General features: G+C 56.3%; 6 protein-coding genes across 6 annotated transcripts; 3 read left to right on the top strand and 3 right to left on the bottom strand.

Annotated features, from left to right (window-relative positions):
• Nucleotides 1-1501: 1501 nt before the first annotated feature.
• Nucleotides 1502-3178, bottom strand: N657DRAFT_584144 (MFS general substrate transporter; the record flags this gene model as incomplete). The annotated part of the gene is made up of 4 exons (XM_062789730.1): nucleotides 1502-1703; nucleotides 1765-1962; nucleotides 2029-2951; nucleotides 3032-3178. The coding sequence occupies 4 exons, from the start codon at nucleotides 3176-3178 to the stop codon at nucleotides 1502-1504; spliced, it is 1470 nt and encodes a 489-aa protein (XP_062641916.1).
• Nucleotides 3179-4071: 893 nt separating this feature from the next.
• N657DRAFT_651587 (uncharacterized protein) lies at nucleotides 4072-5211 on the bottom strand. The gene has a single exon (XM_062794194.1). The coding sequence runs from the start codon at nucleotides 4931-4933 to the stop codon at nucleotides 4562-4564; it is 372 nt and encodes a 123-aa protein (XP_062641915.1). The 5' UTR covers nucleotides 4934-5211; the 3' UTR covers nucleotides 4072-4561.
• A 918-nt stretch (nucleotides 5212-6129) lies between these two features.
• N657DRAFT_556598 (HET-domain-containing protein) lies at nucleotides 6130-7047 on the top strand (the record flags this gene model as incomplete). Its single annotated transcript, XM_062787946.1, has 2 exons — nucleotides 6130-6567; nucleotides 6841-7047. Coding segments are annotated over 2 exons (645 nt in total), but the record flags the coding sequence as incomplete, so codon positions are not given.
• Nucleotides 7048-8258: 1211 nt separating this feature from the next.
• On the bottom strand, nucleotides 8259-11194 carry N657DRAFT_651585 (HET-domain-containing protein). The gene is made up of 4 exons (XM_062794193.1): nucleotides 11156-11194; nucleotides 10296-11040; nucleotides 9756-10242; nucleotides 8259-9697 (listed from the first exon to the last, which is right to left on the bottom strand). Exons 2-4 carry the CDS (start codon nucleotides 10894-10896, stop codon nucleotides 8608-8610), a joined length of 2178 nt encoding a protein of 725 aa, XP_062641913.1. The 5' UTR covers nucleotides 10897-11040; nucleotides 11156-11194; the 3' UTR covers nucleotides 8259-8607.
• Nucleotides 11195-11371: 177 nt separating this feature from the next.
• On the top strand, nucleotides 11372-14063 carry N657DRAFT_694596 (catalase). The gene is made up of 3 exons (XM_062797295.1): nucleotides 11372-11787; nucleotides 11850-12278; nucleotides 12338-14063. The coding sequence occupies exons 1-3, from the start codon at nucleotides 11557-11559 to the stop codon at nucleotides 13883-13885; spliced, it is 2208 nt and encodes a 735-aa protein (XP_062641912.1). The 5' UTR covers nucleotides 11372-11556; the 3' UTR covers nucleotides 13886-14063.
• Nucleotides 14064-14489: 426 nt separating this feature from the next.
• On the top strand, nucleotides 14490-16314 carry N657DRAFT_675725 (uncharacterized protein). Its single transcript, XM_062795841.1, has 5 exons — nucleotides 14490-14774; nucleotides 14838-14993; nucleotides 15102-15517; nucleotides 15668-15725; nucleotides 15863-16314. The coding sequence occupies exons 1-5, from the start codon at nucleotides 14679-14681 to the stop codon at nucleotides 15887-15889; spliced, it is 753 nt and encodes a 250-aa protein (XP_062641911.1). The 5' UTR covers nucleotides 14490-14678; the 3' UTR covers nucleotides 15890-16314.
• Nucleotides 16315-16559: the final 245 nt, after the last annotated feature.

Genomic DNA, 16559 nt, shown 5'->3' with positions numbered 1-16559 from the left:
TCTCTGTCTGGAGGTGCGAGAGACCCTGACAAGCTGGATCAAATGAAGTCTCGGTTTTGTAGGCTGGGCTGTCGGATTGGGTGACTGGAGGTCGGCGCGGAGCACAGGGCTCAATGATGTGCAGATGATATTAATCTTACTGGACCACCCGGAGCTTGTCGAGATTGCTGGAATGAACCCGGCTTATAAAGATCGTGAACCGACCTGCGGCAGCCCACCATCCCCAGGAGGGAGCATGCGGGCCGCTGCTGCAAGATGGTGGCTGCAGTGCCTTGCAGGTGCAAGGGTCAGCAAGCGAACTGGGGTTACAGCCGCCCTGCAAGGGATGACCTGCAGCTTGAGGGCCCCAGTGAGGTGGCGGAGCAGCGAGGCGCCTATTCACCTCCCAAATCACGTCCATCCAGTTGCAGAGCTGAGCCACCTTAAGATCGAAGGAACCGTTGAAATCCCCTCAGGAGGGCTCCGATTTCCAGATTGCCGGGAGCTTGGATTGAGCGGGCTGCAGTAGCCTTGCAGATTAGAGCCATCGGGTCGCACAGACCATGATGCAAGTGCCCCTCCTCGTTGACGAGCGTGGTCGAGACATGCAACAATCCTGAAAGGTTTGACATCAGTAACCAACAAGACGTTGAGAGACCGCGACGCGCGTTTCACAGTCGAGAAAAGGCAAAATCCTCAGCGTTGAACAGGACGGGGCAGATGACCAGAGGAAGCACCAACTTACGCGTCACCAGACAAGGCAGCGAGGCAGAAAGGGTGTGCTGTCATCAGCAAACTTGGCATTTTCTGCTGTCACTGCATCCCACTGTCACCAAGCTGAACACGCCGGATTGGGTTTGAGCTGGCCGAGTTTGAGCAGCGGCCGTCAACAAGCGGCCGTCCGCCTCTTTTGGCGATGCGCGTCGGCGGCACAGCGACGTGCGATGGGATAATCCGGTAAGGGTTGAGGTCTCGCACATTTTTCAGTCGCTGCGACGAAAATAGATCGTAACCGAGAGGGAGCCCAAACTACGGACCCTAACCCTCGTGCTTCATGCTTCCTCTAACTCAAAGACTTTCTGTGAGCCCTTTGATTTCTACAAACAAGGCGAAAGTCTGTAATACTACTAGTATTGAACCTATCGACTTGAGTTCAAACCATACGCTAAATCCAGACGCGAGCAGGTCAATGCGGCTTGACAACAGCGTGACTTGGAGACAGTCTTATTGACATAAAACAGTGTCCCTCAAGCTCTCTCCCGGGCCTCGTGCCGAATTCCACGACATTCGGGTAAAGGCACCTGAAATATCATTCACAAGAGTCGTAGTGGCCATTACAGGGCGAGATCACAATACATACGGTACTCGTGAAAGGGCGGTCGTTGGATGCTGAGCAGCCTCTGCTCCGGTTCGCTGAATCAGATCAACCTGGAAGTGCGACTCGAGCCTCCGCTGCTGTAATCTACTTGAAGTTTCATGCTCGTCGTTACCTATACCTAGCATATCAATTGCATTTCGCTCTTTAAAGCTGATACCTAAACGATTTGTTCTCCTTGTCCGTCAGATCCTCCAGGCCATGGGCATCATCTGGCGGGCCAAACCGCTCCTCGCGCTTCTTGTTCTCCCGAACCAAGAAAAACCGAAGAATTTCGGCGCAGAAGAAGCACACAACAAAGCAAATCATGACGCCGGTGAAACTCTTGTCGTAGCGGGGGGCATATGAACTGTTAACAGTCCAGGTTAGCAGGCTGCTCGCCGCCGTAAACAGCTCCCTAAAAGACGTACGCATCAAACATGAGCGGCCCAATGATGTTGCCAATCGAGTAAGCGATGAAGGTAGCGGCCGCATAAACAGCCTTCTTGGTATGGCCGGCCACGTTGGAGGTGCCTAGGCCGATGCACTGCACCCAAGCGGCCGAGAAGAAGTTGATCAAGTAGTACCCCACGATGCGGCCGGCGGTGTTGGACGACGGAAGTTGCCACCTACGAGACAACAATCAGTATGCCTCACAGGTGATGATCAGGATACAGCAACGGCCGGCGACTTACAGCAAGGCACATCCCAGAATAACGGGGACACATGCGCCCGAGATAATGTGAAACCGCGAGTTGGGAACAAACCTGCCCAGATACCCGGAACCCAGAATGCAGATGAAAGCCAAGGCACCGATGGGCAGGTTGAGCAGCAGGGACTCAAACACGCTGAAGCCCATGCCGTTGAAGACGATCGGTGCAAAGACAGTGACGGCACCGGAACCAGTGCACGACACGATCGACAGGACGCAGATGCCCCACATCTGGTAGTCCTTGAGCGCCTCGGCGACCTGGTACCACTTGAACGTCTTGTTCTCGGCCCCGGAATTGTTCCCGCGGACGCGCTCCATCAGCAGGACACGCTCCTCCTCGGTGAAGCCCTTTGCGTTTTGCGGCGTGTCCGGAAACAACCACCAAAGGGCGACGCCCCAGAAGGCGGTGACGCCCCCGGCGATGAAGTACATGTACTGCCACGGCTGCATGCCGCCGCCGCGGATGTGGCCCATGCCGTAGTTGATGAGCGGCGAGACCAGCAGCGAGCCGCCCGAGAACGAGTACCACCAGCTCGAGCGCGAGATCTGTTCGGCGTGCGCATACCAGAGGCCGACGACCAGCATGAAGATTGGCGAGACGCCGGCCTCGATCAGGCCCAACAGGAAGCGGTTGGCGAGGAAGTCGCGGTAGTTGCGGCAGGCCGGGGTGGTCAGGATGATGACGGACCATAGGAGGCAGATGACGGCGATGACGACGCGTGTCGAGTACTTCTGGGCGAGCAGAGATACTGGGTAGGTGCCGGCGATGTAGCCAAAGTAAAAAATCAGAGACGCCCATGAGTACTTGAGGCCGTCCTCCATGCCCAGGTCCTTTCGGAGTCCGAAAATGGCGGCTTGACTGAGGAGGGCCTTGTCGTAGAATTGGAGGGCGTAGGTGAAACAGAGCTGCACCGGATTCTCACTGTCAACACAATCTCTCGCCCAAGTATTTCCTTGTCCAAGGACAGAGGACAGGTGATGCTTACCACTGGCATAACACGCCAATCAACGAGCCTGAGGAGTTTCTTGTTGGTCTCGTCATCCAAGACAAGACCGGCTACGCCATTCTCAAGCTCGGCCAAGCTGGCCTTCTCGGTGATTGGGGCCGGCTGCTTCTCTCCGTCCACGGCCATTGTGATCTGGTTCCTGGCCGCGGTAGACAGACGGATTTTTTTGGGAGGATGTTCGGGAGATAAAAGGAGGCACAGTCCCGGAACGGGCGCAGCCTGTGGGGTTTAAATCTCTGCTGAGTTTCTCCTTGTCGGTGACTGTTTCCTCATCAGGCCCCTAGAACAGAGGGCCGCGATGATGGCCAGTTCATCCACTCATATCTCGAGGCCAGTGCCGGTGCGGATCCGGGGGCATGGGAGCCGCTTCCCGCCCTGTCAACGTGAACTCCTGCGCAATAGATCTGCAGGCCTCATCCCAGTTCCAAGGTGGAGCGGTTGAGGTGGCGCGGACAGGGACCGGCAGTACGCGGGGGATACTGCCTTTCGTTCGAGCCGCGGAAGCTACCTAAGGTAGTATGAAGTCATACTGTGTAGAGGTTTCCAGAGACCTGTATATGAGGCAAAGAGCAACTTGAGCATACAATCGGCTGAGGTAGCATGTTGCTACTTGCATCGATTTCCCGTTTGTCCCTGGACTTTCGACATGGCCAACTCGATATGCCCGTGGCTAGTAGGGGTAGACTGGCATGGGAACATGTGACCGAGGCTGCCGGGCAGAGCATGATATTTGTAGCGTTACTACACAAGACATTGTCAAATGCCATCTTGGGTCTGCTCGGCTCCTTTGAATGGTGTGCGGTAAGATAATGAAGGCTCGACTTCAAAAATTTCAGGAACATTCACACTGGAGATGCGGGGTCGTGCCGGATTTAGTGCTGACCACTCCACTTGCACCCCGCTTTCTCCACTGCCCCGCACTTTTCTTGCGAGCTTGATCAACTTTCGTGGGTCTTGCGGGGAACGACTGGGGGGGCTTCTGACGGCAGGACCCGGTACTTTCCCGCCCTTCCGCCAACATTCCGATCCCGCACCGACACACACACCGCAAACGACGGACAACGGGAGATTAGACAGGACGCGCTTGATACAGCTCCTGGCGTCCATTACCCTACCGTCCCTCCAAACCCAGCGGGAAACTCAAATCAAGCTACATGCCTGACGGAGTACACCGGCGAAGACCCTGCAAGCGATGTGTTGCCGATAGCAGCCCAGCCGCGGGCTACGAGTCTGCCGACATTCGAAACGCCCGCGGCGGACAGTAACGACTTCGCTTAGTGCGTGTCCTGGACCTCGAACATTCCCATGGCCTCATGCACCCTGTGACCAAATGGAATTCCGACGACCCGCGACTCCGACCGAAACATCACACTCTCCTATCACAGCACGTTTCGGCCACGCGCTGTCAGTCATTATACGGAAATGGTCAGACCAGCGTCAAAACCAAGCCCAACCTTCCTCGCTTCCCTCTGCGCTCCGCCCGGAAGACATTACCCCCCCCGTTGGACATCAGCCTGATGCCGCTGCGCAAGAACTGGCCGAGTAATGTGTGTGGCCAAACACCCACGTCTTGACACCCTTCCCTCCGTGTTGATTCACCAGCTCCGTTGCGAAGGCGGTCACCCATGGGTTGCTGTCATGTTCTTGACGGAAGGTGCTCTCGATGCAGGGAGCGTGGTGTGTGGCGATAAGAAGGCGTCTTTTTATCAGGCTGCTTGTAACCTGCTTGACCTGCTCCCGCAGCAGTGCGACTTCATCATCGTGAACTGCGCCGTGGCGTTGGGCCGTCCACTGGCTGATCTCCTTGAAGTCGTTGACTTTGGCCTCGACGATTCCGCGTGCTGCTTCTGGGATGGCGGACAACAACGTGCAGTCGAGCATGATCAGGTCGGAGGCTGGATCATCCCACCTGGTGCGGTGTAATAGCACCAGCCCGCTGGCTAATGATGATTCTTCTGCCAAGCGTTAAGCGGCCTCAAGCCCGAACCCGTGACTGAGACCGGAGAACTCGTGGTTCCCAAGCACAAGAATACCTTGTAGCGTAAGACTTGCAAATCTGCGAATCGCACTACAGAACCCGAACCCTGGCTGGACCAACCCCTTATTTTCCACCCACGTCCCGCTAATGTTACCTTACCTTCACTGATGCCAAAAAGTTCCCTGGCACACTCACCCCCGACGACATGCGAATATTTCCCCAGAGCCAGCTTGATTGCTCTTCAACAATCACCATGCACTTTCCAAGACAGTTAAATATGCCTCGGAGGATTCCCCCACCTCATTGAGTGGACAATCTGACAATGGACATCGTCGTGGCTGGCCACAGCAACTGTTGGCATGAGGCGCAGCACAACGCAAACTGCCCGGGGAAGGCCGGCGGCCGCGTGGGGTCAGCACCACACTCTGCAGGTTCAACCTTTCAGCCTCCAGCTGCAAATGGGCCATGAGCTTCGTCGCCGCCGCAAGACGCACGACGATTGACACCTTACCCCTGCGTATTCCCGTCTATGTGACTATACCGAAGCCCCGGCAGCAACGACTTCAGATCTACTCTAACCATCAGCCCATGAAATGGATTCGCCCTGTCGATTTTGCTCAATTTTGACCGAAACCCCGCCCTGGGCTGAACCGCGATCTGTCGGCCTGACGGATCTCAGGAGTGGCTGGAAACGAGGTTGCAAGGGCTGCACTTTTTTGTACCATATCTTGCCTAGCCTGGTCGGACCGGAATTTCTCGAGGTGTTTACCTCGCTCACCTTCGAGCCACGGTATGCGACTGACACGGGACCATTGCGAATCGTCGTGCACCTCGATCGCCTTCCCTATTCCGGTCTGCTCGACAAGTTGAGGTTGCAGGTTTACCGGGAGCCAGGTTTGTGTGCCCACGAAGAGCAGAAAGAAATCCGGACCCTTCTTCCTAGTAGTGAGACTCATCTACAATTGAAACAACAGGCCCCTCCTCCTCGCCGTGGCCGGCTGTTGGGGTCGCCAACCACGTTGCACCCCACGGCCTTTCGCAGGCTGTCATCAACTTGGCCAAGTCTTGGATAGAGGACTGTCAGAACCGCGCGGGAAGACACGCCAACTGCAGTCCGCATCATGAGACGATTCTTCCAAGCCGGCTTGTCGATGTAGGCTCCTCCAACGCGGACGGCTGCCGACTGTATCTTCCGTCTGAAAACGAAACCGGTCTCTATATCGCTCTCAGCCATTGCTGGGGCGGCGTGACGCCTACACAGACAACGCAAGGCAACTTCGAAAGCTTCACGCAGCAAATCCCAGAGCCGCTCCCGCAGACCTTCTCGGATGCTGTGGCCGTCACGAGAGCCTTCGGCATCCGTTATCTCTGGATCGACTCGTTGTGCATCATCCAGGACTCGCCTGAGGACTGGGCGCTGCACGCGCCGCTCATGGCAAAGGTATATGGCGACGCATGGGTGACCATCTCGGCCGATGCAGCCGCCGACAGCTTTGAGGGCTTTCTTCAGCACGCGGACCGGGGCCGTTTCCGAGCCGTTCGCATTCCATACGGCATTGGGGGAACAGGCAACTGTGATGCACGTCAATGGAATTGTTTCTGGAACCGGTGCCGTGCCTGGTGGAGGAAAAGGCAGTGGTTGTCTGGAAGATCTGGTCGGGCAGCCCGACCAACATACGGCGAGGGACGCAACGACCCCGCGATTTGGGTACGCGAACGCGGCGCGTTAGGGTATCAACTTCCCTTCCACGGGTGGTGCCCGGAATTTCCGGATAGCCTGGCTAGGGAGGCGACGCAATACAGCGCCGAGGTGCGAAGTCGCCGCGGCAGTGCTGCATGCAGCGAGCTTGCCAAACTGCTAGTCACGTTTTGCCGCTCCAGGAACTCGGTACCGGACAGCCGGCTTTCGACCCGCGGCTGGGTGTTCCAGGAGCGGGCCCTGGCACCACGAACGCTGCATTTTGGTTCGGCCGAGGTGGGTTGGGAGTGCCGCTCGCTTATCAACTGCGAGTGCTCGGCGTCGAGTCTTCGCTACCGCCGCACGACGAGCCTGCTCAAGCGGACGGTGGACGATATGCCGTGGCATGCCGTGATCAGCGAGTATACTAGGCTTGACCTCACGGTTTGGGAGGACCGTCTCGTGGCATTGGCAGGTTTGGCCGAGGCTAGACAGCACAAGGAGGATGTCGACAACCAGTACGCAGCCGGCATGTGGACGCGGGACTTGAGGACCCAACTGCTCTGGAGGACTTGGCTCCGAAGACCTGCCCTGCAGTCTTACGTCGCTCCGTCGTGGTCATGGGCATCCATCTCGGGATCGGTAAACTGTCCGGATCCGAGTCATCGCCCGTTGCTGGGAGATTGGACTGTGGCTCGTGTCCACTGCCCGCCCGCAGACACATCCGCGTTTGGAAACTGCCAGCCGGGGTCATACCTTGAACTAGACGGGCCTGTATCGTCGGTTCGCCTATTGCCTTACGACGAGGGATGGGAAGTCCGGCCCGTCTCCTTCACGAATCCCTCTGATTCGATTCCCTGGAGGCTTCCCGGTCAAATGATTAGGGTTTGCTGGGATTGTGATGCGCGGAAACGCAAGGCCTTGACCGAGCGGCACACGGGATCATTCATCTTTTTCCTTATAAGTGCGGAGGATGAAAAGGTGGAGGGTTTCTTTCTCATGGAGATGTCCCCTCCGCATGGTCCGCCAAAGGAGACCGAAACTCGGCCGGCGAGCGAGCAGGTGACGGATGTCAAGAATTATGAGCGGATTGCCTATCTTCAAGAAGCGCCCCTGGCACGCAGGCGGACCTGGTCAGATGAGAGTAGCGATTCCGGGGTGGACGATGACTCAGATTACCCCAAGAGCTGGGCGTGCTGGCAGGAGTTTGCCCGGATTGAAAGAGTCCGAGTGTATTAGCTGATCATACAGTCCAGCCCAGGTCTGTTCGTTAGCGTGCAAATGACATGCACCAGATATGAAATAGAAGAATGGCAATCAAGGAAATGAAAATAAGGAAGACAAAACGACAAGTCTAGTAGATGGAGATAAGAAGTAAGAGTCGATGGAAGAGGAAGACAAAGATGAAGAGGAAGAGGAAAAGAAAGCAAGGATTTAAGAACACCAAAGTGGAGAGAGAAGTGTAGATACCTAAGTTTCGCACTGCCAAACAAACCAGGGTTTAACTGTATATGGCTCTGGACGATAGACGGGACCATAGGTTACCGGGCCAGCATTTTAGATACACAGGTTTTACTTAACGTTAGGTAGAAATGAATGGGAAATTACCTCCTGGTTCACAATAGCCCTCTGTACCTTGATATTCGTTAGTTACTCCATTCTGAAAGAAATGCAGCAGCCGGTCATCGGTGTCTGAAAGCCACCTCCACGGTTCCACCGCGGTGTATCCGGAGCACGTCGAGAAGATGACTGAGCCAAAAGCCCCGAGGACTAATAACGGCAATTTTCCGGACCTGGATGCCGTCATCAGGTAGCTTGTTTGAGGCCCTGCTTTCTTGGACTTGCACTCAAAGCACAGGTTCTTTCTAAATGTCGTAGACAACCCAACAGCCTATCAATTTACTCGACGAATACCTGATCAAAACTATCAGGTTGAAACGGAGGGTCCATAATTAGGTCACCCAGGTCAAATATTGTGGCGACCCCTATTCTTCGCCAAGCTGGACCCAAACCCGGGTCCCGAGCCAAAATCAGCCCAGTCGGATACACCTCATCCGTCACATGCAGGTACACCAGTTGAGTGTGAGCCGACATAGTCTCATCCGGATCGTCCAAAGCACCATGCGCAACACATTGGCTTTCGTCGCCGTTGCCTCCCGAGACAAGCAGATCCCAAGGGTACTCCTTGCGCATTTCGGCCAGCCACGCGTCCCCGGCGGTGTCGACTGGACGGATCTCCGATATACCCCTGTTATATCCGTACAGAGAGAGAGTGCGGGGCTCCAAGACGTCTGCGACGCGGAATCTCTGCTTGGTCAGGGAAGGCGGGAGAGTCGCGTCCGTTGTGCCACGCACAAAGCCAATCTTCGCCTTGCAATGGATCCATGACCAGGTCGGAGCTTGTCTTGTCCGTGTCATGCGTCTGATACCATCAGAGTCGTTGTTAGCATACCACAAAAGTTGGGCGGCAAGATCGTCTCTCCACATGCCGGCGGACTCGAGGTACTCGTCGTTGATAGCCGCTGCCATCAACTCTGCGACAGCTCGAACAGGGAGGAATTTATCAGCTGCTTGCCGGCGGAGCTGCCTTGAGGTGTACTGGGCAAGAAAGGCCTTCCACTGCTGGTATAGAAAAGGGCGGTATTGCTCCGCGTCGGCGGCTTGCTCTTCCACTCTGGGCCAGAAGCTGATGCTGGGCCCGGGAGTAGCCGACTCGGCGTCGTTCTCTTCGGAGCGCAGAGCCCTCCTGCATTCGAAGTAGATCTTGTTCTTGGCGAAATGGATCACCCTTGCCGAGAGCATTCGCTCGACCAATGTCCAGCCATCTCGGTTCCACGGCGAGCCGTCGACGTCCGATGTGCGCATCCCGCTGGTTTCGTGCTCCTGGGGTGTGAAGATCACATGCCGCTTGTCATCACCGATCTTGGCGGCTGATATGGCGGAGATGTTGCGGGCCAGGAAGCTAGACTGAGGGGACGTAGCAGATGTTCTTGTTCCCGTTGCGTCAGTTCAGCTGTGTGGAGACGAATGTAGCAGAGAGAACATACGCGGCGATTGTGACTTCGGAATGTCCGAAGGTCTTGTGCATCATCACCACCTCGCGCTTCCAATCCTCGGTATCGTCCAAGATGCACAATGCATCAATCCACAGGTACCGAATACCCAAGGCCTGGCAGACAGCAATTGCATCGCGGAATGCTCTGGGGAGATCGGCCAAATCGATGCCTTCCTTTCGATCATCCAGGTTCTCTGATGAAGTTTGAACGGCCGTGTCAGGCCAATCGTTGCCGCGAGTGTAACTCAGCGCAGCATACCGGTGGTCATCCTCAGCAGCAATACTTGCCGTTTCCATGAGACGCAGCGGGTCAAGAGCAAGCAGACGAGTGGGCGTCCAACGGGCGTCTCCTTGACAAGCGTTCCCGTGGTTGGCTGCACAGCCATTGATCCACCCCTTGATCAGATCAACGTTCCTCTCGCTCAAGGTACTGTCGCTTGGAAGATTCCTTCTTGATGCAGAAACCGGCGACTCAATGTCTGTGGTCCGTTAGAAAGCGCAAGGCATGAAACAGATACTCCGAGGCACGAACCGATAGAATCGAACAACTTGAACCGCAGCTCAGTCCCCAACTCGCCAACGAGCTCCTCGCCCTCCTCCCCCAGCGGCACCGACGCGGGCCCAAACTCAACCGTCAAGCCTACCACAACCCCATCCCCCTGCTCCAGCGACCCAGCAACCTCATCCCACGCAAACTTCTGCTGCCCCTGAAACGACCCGCCAAACGGCGCAAACCGGAACCTAGCGCTGTGCACCTTCACCCTGCCGTCCCACGGCGCGGTAAACAGCGTCTCGTGGCTATCATCATCCTCCACGACCGGCGCCACGCCGCTCTCTAGCATCGGATGCGTCCCGGTGTTGCCCCATGCGCTGCGGATGGCGGTGCGCAAGAAACGGCACAAGTCGCAACCAGCCTGCAGGATAGGGAAATCAGGGAAAGTGTCGGTGATGTGGAATTCTTCGATTGGGATCGTCTTGCCATGAATGCTGCTGCGGTCTTGTAGGAGGAGATGGCGACAGGTTGGGCATGGCGGTGTGGCGGGCGTTGAGGAGATTGTGGAGAGGTTCGGTGTGGGGGGGATGGGCTGCACCAGCTGGCGGTAGGTCCATCTTTGGGTTTCTGGGGCGGCCATGGCTAGGGTACCTTCCGTTTGATCTCTCCCTGTGTCTGAAAGCGACCTTGGGAAGAAGTCGTTATGTGGGTTAAGCTCAGTGTGACTGCTTTTGTTCATAGTTTGTCACCACTTGGAGCGGGGAAATGTCACAGTACTTAGCCCCTGGCTATTTACGTTAGTCCGCTATCCATAGTATTTGGGAACTAATCTCTCCAATTCGACAATAATAGGACGCTATTGAAACCGCTAGCTCAACTTGGGGTGCCGGCTACCATACCTTTAGCCCGCATCAATTGTGAATCCATCCTCCCATGGAGTACGCAATTCCTCTTTGTTTTTGTTGCGGTGCATTGTTTTAATCGGACTCGTAGTCACGTCTTCGACCCCACGTTCCAGTAGTGCCAAGACCGATGTAACCCCCACATCCGGCGACGACCTCCCATGACATCACCACTTCCCCAAGTTCGTACATTCTGCACTTCGTGAGCCAAAGACGGGCTTTAACTTCCTCCCTGAGATATATGACCGGAGCACTGACGTCATGACTTACTGGACCACCGCGAAATGCACATCGTCCGGTTTCTCACTGGCTACTATAATTGCCCTCAACTTCCTTAGAAGCCGAGATTTTTCGGCATCGCAGGCTCAATACTCCATCTTGGCACCCCTATCCACACAATGTCAGGCCTCGTACCGGAAACAATGCAGAAGGTGGCACACGCGGCCCTAGGCCCGCGTCAGGGCGACAAGCTCAAGGACCTTGCCCACAACACGAAGGATATGACACCAGAGGGCCGGCTGACGACCGACTATGGCGTTAAGCAGAGCACGGCTGATGACTGGCTCAAGGTGGCCAGCAAGGATAAGACAGGGCCTATGCTGCTGGAGGATCCTTTTGCTCGTGAGCGGGTGCGTATGAGAACATGAGAAGCTTGCCGAGCTTGATAGCTGTCAGATGCTGACAGCCACAGATTATGAGGTTCGACCATGAGAGGATCCCCGAGCGAGTAGTGCATGCGCGCGGCACCGGAGCCTTTGGCAAGTTCAAGCTTCTCGAAAGCATCGAAGATCTCACCATTGCGCCTGTCCTGACCGACACGTCCCGCGAGACGCCCGTCTTTGTCCGCTTCTCGACCGTCCTTGGCAGCCGAGGGAGCGCCGACACGGTCCGCGATGTGCGTGGCTTTGCTACCAAGTTTTACACGCAGGAGGGCAACTGGGACCTTGTGGGCAACGACATTCCCGTCTTCTTCATTCAGGACGCCATTAAGTTCCCTGATGTCATCCATGCCGGCAAGCCCGAGCCTCACAACGAGGTGCCACAGGCTCAGTCCGCGCACAACAACTTCTGGGACTTCCAGTTTAACCATACCGAAGCAACGCACATGTTTATGTGGAGTGTGAGTGTTTGAGGTCTGTCCCATAGCTCTCCTTGGGTGCTGACGCCTGACGGCAACAGATGAGTGACCGGGCCATCCCTCGCTCGTACCGCATGATGCAGGGCTTCGGCGTCAACACTTTCACTCTGATCAACGCCAAGGGCGAACGCCACTTCGTCAAGTTCACATGGACTCCAGAGCTCGGCGTCCACTCGCTGGTGTGGGATGAGGCCTTGAAGCTGGCAGGACAGGACCCTGACTTCCACCGAAAGGATCTCTGGGAAGCCATCGCCAACGGCGCGTTTCCCAAGTGGAAGTTTGGCATCCAAGTCATCCCCGAGGCCGACGAGCACAAGTTCGATTTTGACATTCTCGATGCCACCAAGGTCTGGCCCGAGGACCTGATCCCGACCCGCTATATTGGCGAGATGGAGCTGAACCGCAACGTGGATGAATTCTTCACTCAGACTGAGCAGATTGCCTTCTGCACCAGCCACGTGGTCCCCGGCATCGGCTTCTCCGACGACCCACTGCTGCAGGGCCGCAACTTCAGCTACTTCGACACTCAGATATCCCGCTTGGGTGTCAACTTTCAAGAGCTCCCTATTAATCGGCCGGTGTGCCCCGTCATGAACTTCAACCGCGACGGTGCCATGCGCCACACCATCACCCGAGGCACAGTCAACTACTGGCCAAACCGGTTCGAAGCGTGCCCACCAGCCAGTCACCAAGAGGGCGCCTATGTTGAGTACGCACAAAAGGTGGTGGGCATGAAAGCGCGTATGCGCAGCGAAAAGTTCAAAGACCACTTCAGTCAGGCCCAGCTCTTCTGGAACAGCATGTCGCCCATCGAGAAGCAGCACATTATTAGGGCCTTCAGCTTCGAGCTGGACCACTGCGAAGACCCGGTCGTCTACTCGCGCATGGTTCAGCGCCTCGCCGACATCGACCTCAACCTGGCTCAGACCGTGGCCGCAGCAGTGGGCGGTGAAGCCCCCAAGGAAGGCCGTCCCAACCACGGACGGCGAGCACCCGCTCTCAGCCAGCTCGAATTCCCGGGTAAGCCTACCATCCAAGCGCGCCGCGTTGCGATCCTCATCGCGGACGGCTACGACCAAGTCGCATATGACGCGGCCTACGCCGCCCTCTCTTCGGCCATGGCCACTCCGCTGGTCGTCGGTCCCAAGCGCAGCAGAATCACGGCCGCCAACGGCACCAGCTCGACGCAGCCGCACCACCACCTCGAGGGTCTCCGTTCGACCATGGTCGACGCGCTCTTCATCCCCGGCGGTGCCCAGTCCATCGACACCCTCTCCCGGAACGGGCGTGCGCTGCACTGGGTTCGCGAGGCGTTTGGCCACCTCAAGGTCATCGGCGCGACTGGCGAGGCTGTGGGCTTCGTCGAGAAGGCGATTGGCTTGCCGAGTGTGGTTGTTTCGAGCGATGGAGAGGCCAAGGAGAGTTACGGTGTCATTACCATCAAGGAGCTGCGGCCCGAGAGTTTGAAAGAGGCGGTGCAGATTGCAAAGGGCGCGACTGGGTTTATGGAGAAGTTCTTTTATGGCATCTCGCAGCACCGCTGCTGGGAACGTGAGCTGGCGGGGCTGAATGACATGGTCGCTTACTGAGGACGGAGGTATTTTGTCTCGGTGGAAGGTGTGAGGGTGAATCTGTAGGCATATGGGGCGTCATTAAGGATATGGTGTCGATGCTTGCGGTCAAGTTGGTGTTGAACACCAACCGACTAATGGATCAGATGAGTTGGCTTTAATTCAATTACAAGTAACTAACTACAAAGGCTTCTTCCCCAAGAATTTCCTCGGATTAGGACTATGTTGGCCATTAGAACCTGACACAGGAACCTTGCAGATCATGAGCCTCGAAGACAGAGGGACCTTACGAAGATGTTGGCTCGGTTAACACTAAACGCTGTGGCTGATGAATGACTGTGGGCCGCTTTGGCTTGCTCTCAGCACCATCACCCCGTTTTAGCTTCAAGGCCATGTGAGAGTGACATGGCATAGTTGCCTTTATGGCAGGGGAAGGATGGAACGCCCGAAGCATTGGTTAGCATGGCAGGTGCAAACCCCTGGTTGTAACTACCTTACTTGTCACACGGATGCGAACCCCCCAAGACGTGCGAGCAGTCATCTTGAACTTCTGATCATGCCAGCCATTCAGTATTGGTCAAGTAGCTGGGTATAAACAAGGTCCCCTTGCCTGCCTCTATATCTTCCCCACCCATTTCTAAGATCGACTTACATACTCCTTTAACGATCAGCCTGCACCTACAATACAAAGAAGGGGAGAAAATCACGGCCATATAGACGACCGAGACGATGACGAAGATTGATACAACCACGGCGAAGATCGGCTCCAACCCTGCCAGGCAGGGCTTGGCTCGCTGGGCTTACGAAAACAATGCCGCTGATAATTCTCGATTACACGGCATCGCAAAAGTACATGACGAAATCATGGGGCTCGGGTTCAGCTCAGACGGGAGACAAACAACATGCGGTTGACTACCTCAGAGCCCGGCTCCGTCAAACCTTCACTCAGCTCCCCTACCTTGACGGCTAGATCATACGCGCCAAACACGGCGAGCTGCCCAAGCTGATCTACCCAGGCGACGCCAATCCTTCAAACCTGGATGCGTACCCTAACGAGATATTCGACTACTTGAGGCTTGGCACACAACTGGTCCCTGTGATGTTTGAGGAGCTCTTGGATGCCGGAGTTCCCGCTGCGTCCATGACCAAGCATCTCCTCTGGCTGCTTCCCCCGACAGATCCGGAGCCAGGTTACAATTGTCACCCACTCACGCTACGAGTCTCCTTTGTTTAGGGCGGTCTCATTCTGGGGTTTGCATTTCGCCACGGCCTCATGGACGGCACCACAACCACCGAGTTCCTCGACTACGTCACCGGCGACATGTTTGCGGTCTCCAGCCCACTCAACGTCTTCTCCTCCCTCCACCTGCGCAAGGAGAACTCCACGCTTTGCTGCCAATATAGCCACAACCAACCTTATCGACCCTCACACCACCGCTGGTTACGATTTAACTCGCCTGCAGTCCCTCCCCTCCTGCCAACCGCTATCGCCAAAATCTTCACCATCTCCGCCGATAGTGTGAGAGTCCTCCACACAGCAACGCTCTCGCACCTCCGCCAAACGTACGACCCGTCCGCCTCTGTAACCATCAGGGACGCCCTCTGCGCCCTTATCTGGGTACAAATCACCCGCGTCCGGCTGCGAGCCAGGTGAGTCCATGTGCATGACATCACACGCTTCTTGACAGCCGTCAACATCCGCAGCCGCCTCCCAGGGGAAGGGTTTGGCGGTTCGTCGGGGTACATTGGAAATATATGGCTGCGCGCGCTGGCTGAGACGACGGTTTGGGATTTGGTCAGGGGCGGTGATGGGCAAGATGATAATGGTGATGCGACGGCGACGACACTTGCCGCACCGGTAAGTATGGCGCATATTGCGCATGCGGCGGGGCTGAGTCGCGGTGCGGTGAATCATCTCACTCAGAGGCGAGTCATGGAGGGTCATATTGCTGTTGCTGTGCTTGCTGCGCAAGCCGCTGCCGCTACTGTGGGTAGAATGAGGCCGGGGGGGACAATGGCTGAAATGGGGACATCATCCCGCTTGATGCGGAGGCTGCGGTGCGGCGGATGATTTCACAAGGTATGACACCAGGGTGGATGCCGCGATTAGGGTGGCGCTCGGTGCGGACGTTGAGTTTGATACACCCGGAGTGATCAGGGGCAATGGAAAGGCGGCATGGGTAAGGAGGGCGTATGAGCCGATTGAAGGGGCTGTGGCTTCCGCTGCCGCCTGTTAGGGGCACTAAGGGCGACGTTAAGTGGGAGGCGTGGCTGGCTATGAGGGAGGAGGATGTAGTTGTTTTGGAGAGTGAGGACGAGATGGGTGGGTGGTTGTGTCGGCCGCCTGCGTAAAGGGGTAACAGGGGAGTGAGAGGGGAGTGAGAGGGGAGGGCGCTGAGACAATGCGATTGGGATTCATCTAATTCCGTGGATAGGACGTAAGTTACGCCAGCCTTCGTTAGATAAATAAAGGACTTGTATTTCATAGCGTTGTGCGGGAATATTGTGGTTTCGCAACGCTGACTGGCTCGCAGGGGCTCCCACTAGAGAGACGGGTCCGTCTCGCTTAGTCATCGCAAAAGTGTATTAGTCATCACAAAATGCATCTAACGCGGCCGCCTCCCCCGCGCCCGCAGCACACCGCCATCGCCATTGCCAAAGCCAATACCAGCTATCTTGATTACGATGTATC

The sequence above is a fragment of the Parathielavia appendiculata genome (assembly GCF_033297405.1).
Source record: "Parathielavia appendiculata strain CBS 731.68 unplaced genomic scaffold N657scaffold_59, whole genome shotgun sequence".
Taxonomy (NCBI): Eukaryota; Fungi; Ascomycota; class Sordariomycetes; order Sordariales; family Chaetomiaceae; genus Parathielavia; species Parathielavia appendiculata.
Note: the sequence above shows the minus strand (reverse complement) of the source record. Positions and strands in the feature narration are given on the sequence as shown.

Excerpts from the sequence above, each read along its gene's own strand:
- N657DRAFT_651587 (XM_062794194.1), bottom strand. The coding sequence starts at position 4,933 with ATGCTCGACTGCACGTTGTTGTCCGCCATCCCAGAAGCAGCACGCGGA.
- N657DRAFT_651585 (XM_062794193.1), bottom strand. The coding sequence starts at position 10,896 with ATGGCCGCCCCAGAAACCCAAAGATGGACCTACCGCCAGCTGGTGCAG. Across the intron at positions 10,243-10,295 it reads CAAGTTGTTCGATTCTATCG|ACATTGAGTCGCCGGTTTCT; the intron begins GTTCGTGCCTCG and ends AACGGACCACAG. Across the intron at positions 9,698-9,755 it reads TCCGAAGTCACAATCGCCGC|AACATCTGCTACGTCCCCTC; the intron begins GTATGTTCTCTC and ends AACGGGAACAAG.
- N657DRAFT_694596 (XM_062797295.1), top strand. The coding sequence starts at position 11,557 with ATGTCAGGCCTCGTACCGGAAACAATGCAGAAGGTGGCACACGCGGCC. Across the intron at positions 11,788-11,849 it reads ATCCTTTTGCTCGTGAGCGG|ATTATGAGGTTCGACCATGA; the intron begins GTGCGTATGAGA and ends TGACAGCCACAG. Across the intron at positions 12,279-12,337 it reads CGCACATGTTTATGTGGAGT|ATGAGTGACCGGGCCATCCC; the intron begins GTGAGTGTTTGA and ends TGACGGCAACAG.
- N657DRAFT_675725 (XM_062795841.1), top strand. The coding sequence starts at position 14,679 with ATGCCGCTGATAATTCTCGATTACACGGCATCGCAAAAGTACATGACG. Across the intron at positions 14,994-15,101 it reads AGGAGCTCTTGGATGCCGGA|GGCGGTCTCATTCTGGGGTT; the intron begins GTTCCCGCTGCG and ends TCCTTTGTTTAG. Across the intron at positions 15,726-15,862 it reads CGACGACACTTGCCGCACCG|AATGAGGCCGGGGGGGACAA; the intron begins GTAAGTATGGCG and ends TACTGTGGGTAG.